Below are 9,286 nucleotides of genomic sequence, written 5' to 3'. Positions count from 1 at the left end.
CAAAAACTACGGCTACCCAGCCCTCCTCTCTGTCAAAATCAAAACCAGTGAATGACAGACTGACGACGCCCTCTTAATGTCGCCGCTAGCACCCACGTGACTCCAGTTACAAATCACCATAACAACCAAACAAATGAAAAACCCAGTGATCATCAAAATTCAATACATTTAGTTATGGCTCCAACAGCATATTTTTATACCAAATTCGCTTCTCGATGCAACCCTGAAAGGATGTTTGTCTCCTTGTATGCTCATTTCTTAGACAGTTGTGTAAACCACTACAACAATGAGCCACTAAACTGGATCAATGTAGGTAATGTAACTAAAATTAGTAACTGACTTTTATCAGATAAATAAAATAAAATGCGGTTCACTCCTCAGATAAACACCCTAAAGGAACCACTCTGTGTCCTTTGTAACCTTCCAACACACTTTAACCAGATATTCAGCTTGTAAAATACATGATGCATTGTTATTTAATAACCACAATAAAGGACTTAAAACTCTGCTGCTACACCATTAAAGTGCAACATTTGCATGATAATCCAATAAACTCATTTGAAAGGTCTTAACGTGTAAGTTTAAGCAGTTAAGTGCCAGTTTAACACTTCTTCTTTCTAGGCTGGTTGAAGAAATTCATGATCATTTTCTTGAAATGTTTACATCATGATCCTTATCCCTATCACCATGACAATTAAAGATGCTATCAAAATCATCTTCCAAAAGAGGAAGAAGCAGACTTACTAACATAAACCTTTATGTTTTTTTTGCACGCAGCTTTTATCAGCGGCAGTTTCATAAGCACTTGTTCTGTTACTTTGTAGAGACATACGCAACACCATGGGCGCTAAGGCCTTGTCTGATGTGTTACAGCAACGCGGGAGAAATCTCCATCAGCCTATCGAGCAACTTCACAGATAATGCCTCAAAGCACTTGAGACGTCATGGCTTTTAGTCACGTTAATCTCTCAAGCACTGCTGACAGAAACCCCCTCCTCTGCTCTCACTGAGGTAATTTGTTGTACACAGTTACTTTTTCAAAGCGTTAAATATTGGCTGAAATCTGCGAGGTTGGTTTGTTTTATGGGTTGCCCTGTCCTGGGGCTGTCAAGAGGGACGTATAGGACAGCTTTTAATGGAGGCGGAAAGGCTGACATTAAATACAGGCCAGATGGACTTTCTCCTATCCTGCTCATAAAAGTTCTTAGGACAGTTCACAAATCAAGGCCTCTCAGTATTATGTTAAGGGTTCGGATTGTTATTGTTATTGTACATTTGCAAATACTAATGTAATTTATGGCTTTTTGAGGATAATTCGAGACTCAACCCACCCAGACATTTAATACACGAGTGTTTAACAGTTAATATTAGCTTGATAAAGTGCCCGGAGCTTTTACTGCCTTCCATGGAAACTGACTATCATAACTCTGACAACTTCTCATCCAGCAAGAATTAAGAGTGAAGAGGAAGATGAAGAGTGCCATCTACTTCTCTACCGTCCCAAGCCAAGTTTAGGAGAAGCGACGCTGAATCAAGCTTAGGGGTAAATAAAAGGCAGCAGGTATACTGTACGGCCAGGCATGGCGGCAGGAAAGTGAAATTCAAGATGCTAAAGTAAAACGGAAAACCCCCAGGTCTCTCGGGGGGCAGCGCTCTTTCCGGAGGAGAAGAGAGAGGACTCCGTAGTTGAGAAAGTTTCTGGTGGTCCAGGTTTTTTGGGTAACTCACTATGATGTTGCTGATTACATGACAAGAATGAGCGAAGAACTTTGAGTTTCCTGAGTGGATTAAGGGTGGAGATTAATTTGTGCATCACTGCAAATCATGCCACCACCCCATTTTCATTCTGTTTGGAAGATTTTAATCTAAAAAAATGTTTAAATGTTTGCGCTATCTTCAGCTACATTTATGTCATAGTCTGAAAATTGGGATTTATCACACATACTAATGGTAACTTTATAATGAATAAGGAATACTGTTACAGATTATCATATAGTCTTTTACATCCCTACATCCCCAGCAGGTCCCTGAGGTCATGTGATCATGAACTGGCGACTGTGCAGCATAAAAAAAACTGTGGAGTCTCTTTTATATGGCTGCTAAAAGCTCATTTTTTCAACATTTCTTTTAAATAATTAATAAAAAAAAATCTTTATCTTTTTAGCATTTTACTGTGAAGCTCTCTATGATATTTATCTCGAAAGGGGCTTGACTTAGTGAAAATAGTTCCAGCTAGTCACGCTGTGATCAGCTTTATTGTTGTTCTTGGACTGAATTGATTAAACCCGAGTGTTAACAAAATAAAATAAAATGCATATATATATATACACGCAATTTTCAGTTCATTAATAGTTTTCGTGAAATCCTGGATGCCCATTGCCTAGGAGTACTGTGTGGCACTAACTCCAATAAATCCTCATACATCTTCCAGTGCTGGTGTTTAGGAGTTTAGGAAACATTGTAAAACAGTACAAAGCTTATTTATTAGCTTGTTTTCCCATAAAGTTCCTTCAGGCTTATTTTCCATCAACAGACCTTCTAGTAGCCGAGGCAGGTTGCTTCAGATTAATGCAAAAATTATCCTTGCTGTACAAGACGCACGACACTGGAGCTCTTAAATATATTTATACTCACATTAATAAACAACAGTGTGACTCAAACTGTCATCTTACACAACCATTACGCTGGCCTGCAGCTGGCCTGGAAAACACTTACACAGGAGGAATTTTCTGGAGAAGTCATCAATTGTTTTTTGGGTTTTCTTTTTTCGTAACAGAGTGCTTTACGTGACTCTGACAGCTATGATGACCACTCAGAAATGAATATTGATCTTTGTTATGACACTTACATTGTATTTAAAACTGCAGTATGAGGAATGAAGAGTTTGAGGAGATGTCACTGCGTTTTAGTCAAGATTTACGAGTGCCTTATAAAACAGAATTACTCCTACAGACACAGATAGACATAATAGACATGTAAAAGTGGGGAGTGTGTCATGACATCATCACTTCATTGCCCTGCACGTGCAGCTTTCTGTATATGGCTGCAACAATGTTGATTTTTTTCCCCTTTTGCCTTCGTGATTGGCTAACTGGGACATTTCACTGGGTCACTGACATATCATTTGATGCTGGATTATGAGCAGCATCGTTTATTTGTATTTGGTGTGAATAGTGACTTCAGATGGGAGATTATGAATAGATGTTGATTGTATCTGTCTGGATGCATAAAATATACTAATCCGGGTCCTCGCTGCTATCTGGAGCCAGTAACTGTATACAAACTGTAAATTATCCTCTGGGTGTCTCCCCCGTTTTCGGCACTGCCTGAATTAACAGCGTCCAGAGGACAGAAATGCGCTTCCACGAGGGCAAACATTTATTTACGGTAGATTTACAAATGATTATGTTTTAAAACTAATGTTGCATTTAAAATGTTTAAACAATGATAAGTTCGTTTGGTGTTTCCAAATAATAATAAAAAATTAGCTACATATTGATATTAATCGTCTTTTATTTTCGCAGATTATTCTTTTGGACAGCAGCTGCTATTAACCTTCATGAAAATAAAAATAATAAATGTAACAAAAGTTACCTACATTATTTTTCTGAAATTTATTGCTGTTTGTGTTAGTTGAATTTTCTAGTTGCACTGTTTACAAGCAAACAGCCAAGCATGCATCGCACAGAATATCTTTGTTAATAGTGTGGCTATGATAGTAATAATAATAATACGATTTTCAAGGTAAGAAAACATTTTATTTACAACATTTTCAGTGCAAATGATTAACAAAATAGCATATATATATATATATATATATATATATATATATATATATATATATATATATATATATATATATATATATATAACATGAACACTGGCGTGATGTTCTGAGATCTCATTCATAACGTGAAACGAGTGGTTCATAACCTCAAAATAAAATTCACAACCCCGTATTTCCTTCGCATGAGGAAAACATCATGCACACAGAAGCTCTTGAGAGGAAAACGACAGTAAGCAGACACTGGAGGAGGCCGGAAGTCTGCCTTTTGTTTCTTTTCTTTTTTCTTTAAACTTTACGTGCACTGTGGTTTTATTATAAGGCCAAAACAGAGATCAAATTTAGTAAAATTCACACCATAATCTGCAGCATGCTGGGTGTATTTTGCAATAAAGCTGTCTATTTGCGTCACGTGTTTCCAGGAATTAAACCGACCTTTCAAGCTTAACTTCTCCACCACAGCAGCGGGAAGTGATACTGCTTCCCCGGCGTCTGAACATATTGTCGTTCTTCTGTCAGATTTTTATTTTTATTTTTTTATAAATTCTCATTCTTCTAATGATTGTTCGTGACCTAAATACGTCCTCATATTAGCACCTGTGATGCCGCTGTGTCTGTGACTGTGGCCACCGTCTCTGTGCTGCTCGCCGGCGCGCTCCCGCTCATGATCACGCTGGGCTTATTGTGCTCAGAAATGTCCAAGTGTCCATCAGCGCTTTCCTCCCCGGCCTCGTCGGATTCACAATCGCTCCCGCCTTCGCTCTCACACTCAGACTCCAGCGGCTCTTTGGGCTCCCTGCCGCCGGACTCAGACAGACTCTTCTCGCCCTTCTCGTCCTTCTCCTTGTCCTTCTGGGCCTGCGCTTCTTTGGAGTGTCTCCACTTCATGCGTCTGTTCTGAAACCAAACCTTCACCTGAAAGCAAACATTTAAGTCAGGAAGCGTTAAATTCTTGTACTCCCCTTCCCCTAAACAACCCCTAAACCTTCACACAAACTGGAGCAGCATTTCAAGGGTTAAACAGTTTTTGTTCAAGGAAAAAAAAATCCCAATATTTTCTTTCTTTCCTCTCTTGTTAAAAATGAAAAATAGTCGACACAATTCAAGGCAAACCACTGCCCAGGAACATTTCACTTTACCAGGTGAATCCCACTGGTACAAAGGAGCAGTCCAAAAGCAATAAACACCACAAATGCAAATGCAAAAGCAAAAGCTATAAAACCTCTGCAGATGACAAGAAGTTGGAACCCTCATATAAAATATATCCTCAAATGTGACATAATAAAAATATATGATTAATTAAATATGAGAATCTGTTTCTATTTTAGTTATTAGCATTAATGTTGCTTGGTGAGATTAAATGACGCTAAGTGAAGAAATGCAAACACAAAAGAAACGTGGCGAAAGGTTGCCCAATATAGGGTGAGATCTGGCACATGGCAGAAGGCCTCTTAGCCAATCACATTGCACCATACAGTCACAATGCTGCCTGAGGTGGAGGTAAAAGCCTGTTAGGATTTCAGCTTTGTTACTCATTTCCTTTTTTTTCTTTGTTCTTTATATAAACGAGCCCAAAAAATGACAGAAAAATGAAGAAGAAAAAAGATTGAAAACAACCTTTTTGGAGAATTACAAATGTGGGGAGGCACAAAAATCATCTGACCTCTTCACTGGCTGCAAGTGAGGACGCTGAGTTTGGCAACAGCTGGGTTAACTAGCCTACAGTGAAGTATGAGAAACAAGCACACTGTGGGTATTTTACAGTGTGTGCAATGATTTAGAGGGCAGAGAGGTCAGCTTTTAGAGCAGGGGAATTAGGCTAAACATAAACTTTGACTGGGCAATTTTATGGGGGTAAATGGGTTCATAACTCGAGTGTATTTAAAATGCCTCATGTCTTGTTGCCTTGACTTCTCCTGGATCTACTTTAAAAGATACCTTAGGTTACGTAAAATAAATATATGAAAGCGGGTTTACGTGAGCTGTTGATAAAATAAATAAAATAAATTACTAATCTGCAAAATCTGTCTCTGAGATAATAATAATAATAATAATAATAATAATAATAATAATAATAATAATAATAATAATAATAATAAGAAGAAGAAGAAGAAGAAGAAGAAGAAGAATGACAAAAACAGGCCAGTGCAGGCCCCATCCTCCTGAGTAAACACTGCATCTTACCTGAGCGTCTGTCAGTCCCAGCATGGCAGCCAGCTGCTTTCTGTCTGGCTTGGTGACGTACTTCTGTATTTCAAATCTTTTCTCCAGTCCTTTCCTCTGCAGGTTTGAAAACACTGCTCTGGACCATGACCTTTTCCTCTTGTACGTCTGAGGCATCGTGTCTTTTGTGAGGACAGCGTATGGACCTAAATGGAGAAAAAAGAAAGAAAAGGACAAAAGAAAAGAAAACACGATGAGGTTAAAAAAAATAGACTCCAACAGTCATAGTGGACATTCTCAGCAGGTGTGTCACACATTAAAAAAGATATTAGATTTTTTTCCGTCTGCTACAGTCCTATAGTGTGATGTCTACCTGGGAAGGTGTCCTGAAACTGATGCTGGCCTGATTGTCTGCTGCTGCCTAGTGAACTCATCATGGAGGACGCGTCGCTCATCCCGTGGTCTATGGAGGAGAAGAACTGGCTGGCTGAAGGCTGAACGGGGACGTGGATGCCTGACTGACGGTTCGAGCTAACGATGGATGCGAGATCTGTTATAGAGAGCGAGAGATGAGGGGCTTCAGTCAGCACACAATTATCGCAGAGACACACACTTACACCTCCGCTCTTTTCTGCTGGGGGCAAACATTGTCAAGTTTAAAATAAAGTTTGGGGGGATGGGGGGACCTTTCTGACTTTATTACCCGGATTTGATTTGGTTAAAGTACTGCGTAACCATCTTCCAGCTGCGTTGTTGAAGTTTGAAGCTGATCCTGACCTCTGACCTCTTGTTAGGGGGGGCAAGAGAGGAGATTTCCCCACAGGACTCGTTAATGCGAGACTATGTGCGCCCGGACTCTGTCACCAATCTGTCAGTGCTATAAAGTGGAGCGGGTTGCTTCTGGTTTCAGTTTCTAAGCTTTGGATGTGATTTTGTGTTGTCTTCTTGTACAGCTATGTGGTATGATAGAAATATTTAAGGTAATAAACACACCCCTGTTTTGTTGTTTAACCGCCTCTAAAATGTAACTTGAGTGGGATAAAAACCTCTCCGCTCACCTCTTAGTGACGACTTTTCTTTGTATTTTGGATCAAAGTCTGTTGACAGTATCCGATCAATTCCAAATTTGAGGTCTTTGCTTGAAGGCGGGGGGACTTGTTGGGAGTTAAATGCCGTTCTGGGTACTGATGTTAGTTGTAGTCCGTGTCTGTGGTAGGGTGACGCCGGATTCACCCTGGCACCGTACGGCTCCGGCGCAACGGGAGAAGGGCGCAGCGGAGAGTTGCCCGAGTGCCCCTGTTGTGCGCGATGGTGGTGGTGTCCCATGTGCACCATGAGGGCCGACGATCCCGAGATGTTCTCCGCATCTCCAGCCTGCAAAATGTCTGCGATGCAAAACGAGGGTTTCTTCATGGTATCCACAGCGAAGCCCCCCGCGCAGTACGCGGACCAGAGGCTGAAGTTTGATGCATAAAACGGATTGAGCCCGGCCGTGTACATCCCGGAGCTTCTAATGCGTCGCGCTGTTGCTCAGAAGTGGGTATAAAAGGACAGGCATGTAAAAAAGCACGGGTAGCGTTTTAGGAGGACAGATGATCGTGCTCTTTGTGTAAGTGCCAAATCGCTCTCTCAACTCTGAAATCCTAACCCTGCAGTTCCACTCTGAAGTTTCTCCGCTGACACTGATTGGTCGCTGTCGGAGCCAATGGATGTTTTGCATTTGCTCACATCACGCCCTTGTAAATGAGGATGATGTGTAACATAGTCTCTCTCTCTTTCACACACACACACACACACACACACACACACACACACACACACACACACACACACACACACACACACACACACACACACGACCGGGGCTCGTTGGAGCAATTTTGATCCTGAGATGATGGATTGATCACTTAAAGAGAACCTCCTCCTCACTCATATCACCACATACAAAAACAGTCATTACGCACAGGGACTGTCACGTTAATTTCGATTCTTCTTCGTGGAAATTGACGCGGACTTTAAATATAGGTCTGTTTTTTGTCTTCTTTTTTTTTAACAAAACAAGTTTGCAATGAAAACGAAAGACGGGCAACACGCAGTGATGCGAAAATCACTATTTAATAATGAACTGTCAACTGTTAAAACTCCGGGCCCAGGAGAGTCTCTATTAGCTCCATCTCATCCTGTTTTTGATGGGCTGTGATTCGTGTTAAATGAGCGGATATGCCTGCTAGATTTGCCCCCAAAATAGAACATGTTTTAGTATTTTAGGATACAGCAGAAATCCTTATTTCTTCCGGAGCTGAGGGGGGGGAAACTTTATAATGACTGTTAGAACTTCCCTTTTTCAATATTTGTGCAACTTTATCTCGACCTGCAAGTTGCACGGTGACGCAAATCCGTCCCCATGCTCATAATAAACAGAGGAAATCTATTCCCCTCTAAAACGAAAACACAATTAACTTCAGAGGCGATACTTCATCCGCAAGGCCCCTCAAGACGCACACACGCTGGGCACCGGCCAATAAGATTTTATAATCAGGGACTTTGCTTAGAAATGATCCTGCAGCCTGGCTTGGTTCCCCCCCCCCCCCCCCCCAAAAAAACCCCAACCCAAACAAACAAACAACAACAACAAACAAACAAACCGATTTTTAGCATCTCTGATCTGATAATACTGTGTTTCTAAGTGTGACTGTCTGCGCTGTCTGCATTTTGAGTTTAAATGAACTGCCCTTCACTTTCTTCTCCTCTGATACTGTCTTGTCTTGATTCTGTTTTCGGGTCCCCCTCCTCCTTCCTCAAAGACTCCGATTGCATGTTTCTCTTGCATGTGTTGAAACAATGGCTTCTGAAGTTCGCATTCATTTAGTCTTGATTCATGCGGGCGGAAGGGCCGATGACCCTGACTGCCCGCTATCATGATGTTTTCGAGTGACACTTTTCCGGGTTAAATTTAGAAATGACATTTAACGTTTGCCCTCCACCGTGCAGTCAAAACAATCCAGGGAAGAGGATGTAGCAGACGCAGCACGCCTCGAGTTATTTCAGGTGCAGCTGATGAGCTTTTTCGGTGGGAAGTTTATAAGAAAACAGGGCCTCAGATCGGCCTTTACGCACAGCTTGTCACTGCACAAACTGTGAATGGCAGGGAGAGAGTGGAAACTACCAAACCCATTTTAGCCCAGTCAAGTTTCATAGCTCGGGAGAGCACTCCTGCTTTGAAAATATAAGTTCTGGCGCACATTTATGAGCCAATCTGGAAAATGTAAGAAACTGCAGAAAGTGAGTATGAGAGTAAGAATTCGGCGCATACAACGCAAAAGGAGGCACGGAGAGAAC

The 9,286-nt window shown here is 41.2% G+C and overlaps 1 protein-coding gene across 2 annotated transcripts; it reads right to left on the bottom strand.

Moving 5' to 3' along the window:
• Positions 1-4,303: 4,303 nt before the first annotated feature.
• On the bottom strand, positions 4,304-7,984 carry hlx1 (H2.0-like homeo box 1 (Drosophila)). Of its 2 annotated transcripts, XM_085432106.1 has the most exons (4): positions 7,006-7,984; positions 6,321-6,497; positions 5,969-6,153; positions 4,304-4,699 (listed from the first exon to the last, which is right to left on the bottom strand). In XM_085432106.1, the coding sequence occupies exons 1-4, from the start codon at positions 7,445-7,447 to the stop codon at positions 4,370-4,372; spliced, it is 1,134 nt and encodes a 377-aa protein (XP_085288232.1). In that variant the 5' UTR covers positions 7,448-7,984; the 3' UTR covers positions 4,304-4,369. The 2 variants fall into 2 exon arrangements, with proteins under 2 accessions (XP_085288232.1, XP_085288234.1); XM_085432108.1 differs by lacking the exon at positions 6,321-6,497 and having other exon boundaries at positions 7,006-7,890.
• Between the last annotated feature and the right edge of the window lie 1,302 nt (positions 7,985-9,286).

The sequence above is a fragment of the Copadichromis virginalis genome, linkage group LG15, assembly GCF_057382275.1.
Source record: "Copadichromis virginalis isolate Kocher_CV1m ecotype Utaka linkage group LG15, C_Virginalis_male_GT1.1, whole genome shotgun sequence".
NCBI classification, from domain to species: Eukaryota; Metazoa; Chordata; class Actinopteri; order Cichliformes; family Cichlidae; genus Copadichromis; species Copadichromis virginalis.
This window is presented reverse-complemented; position numbering and strand designations above follow the sequence as displayed.

Excerpts from the sequence above, each read along its gene's own strand:
- hlx1 (XM_085432106.1), bottom strand. The coding sequence starts at position 7,447 with ATGTACACGGCCGGGCTCAATCCGTTTTATGCATCAAACTTCAGCCTC. Across the intron at positions 6,498-7,005 it reads AGAAAAGTCGTCACTAAGAG|ATCTCGCATCCATCGTTAGC; the intron begins GTGAGCGGAGAG and ends TCTCTATAACAG. Across the intron at positions 4,700-5,968 it reads TGGGACTGACAGACGCTCAG|GTGAAGGTTTGGTTTCAGAA; the intron begins GTAAGATGCAGT and ends GTTTGCTTTCAG.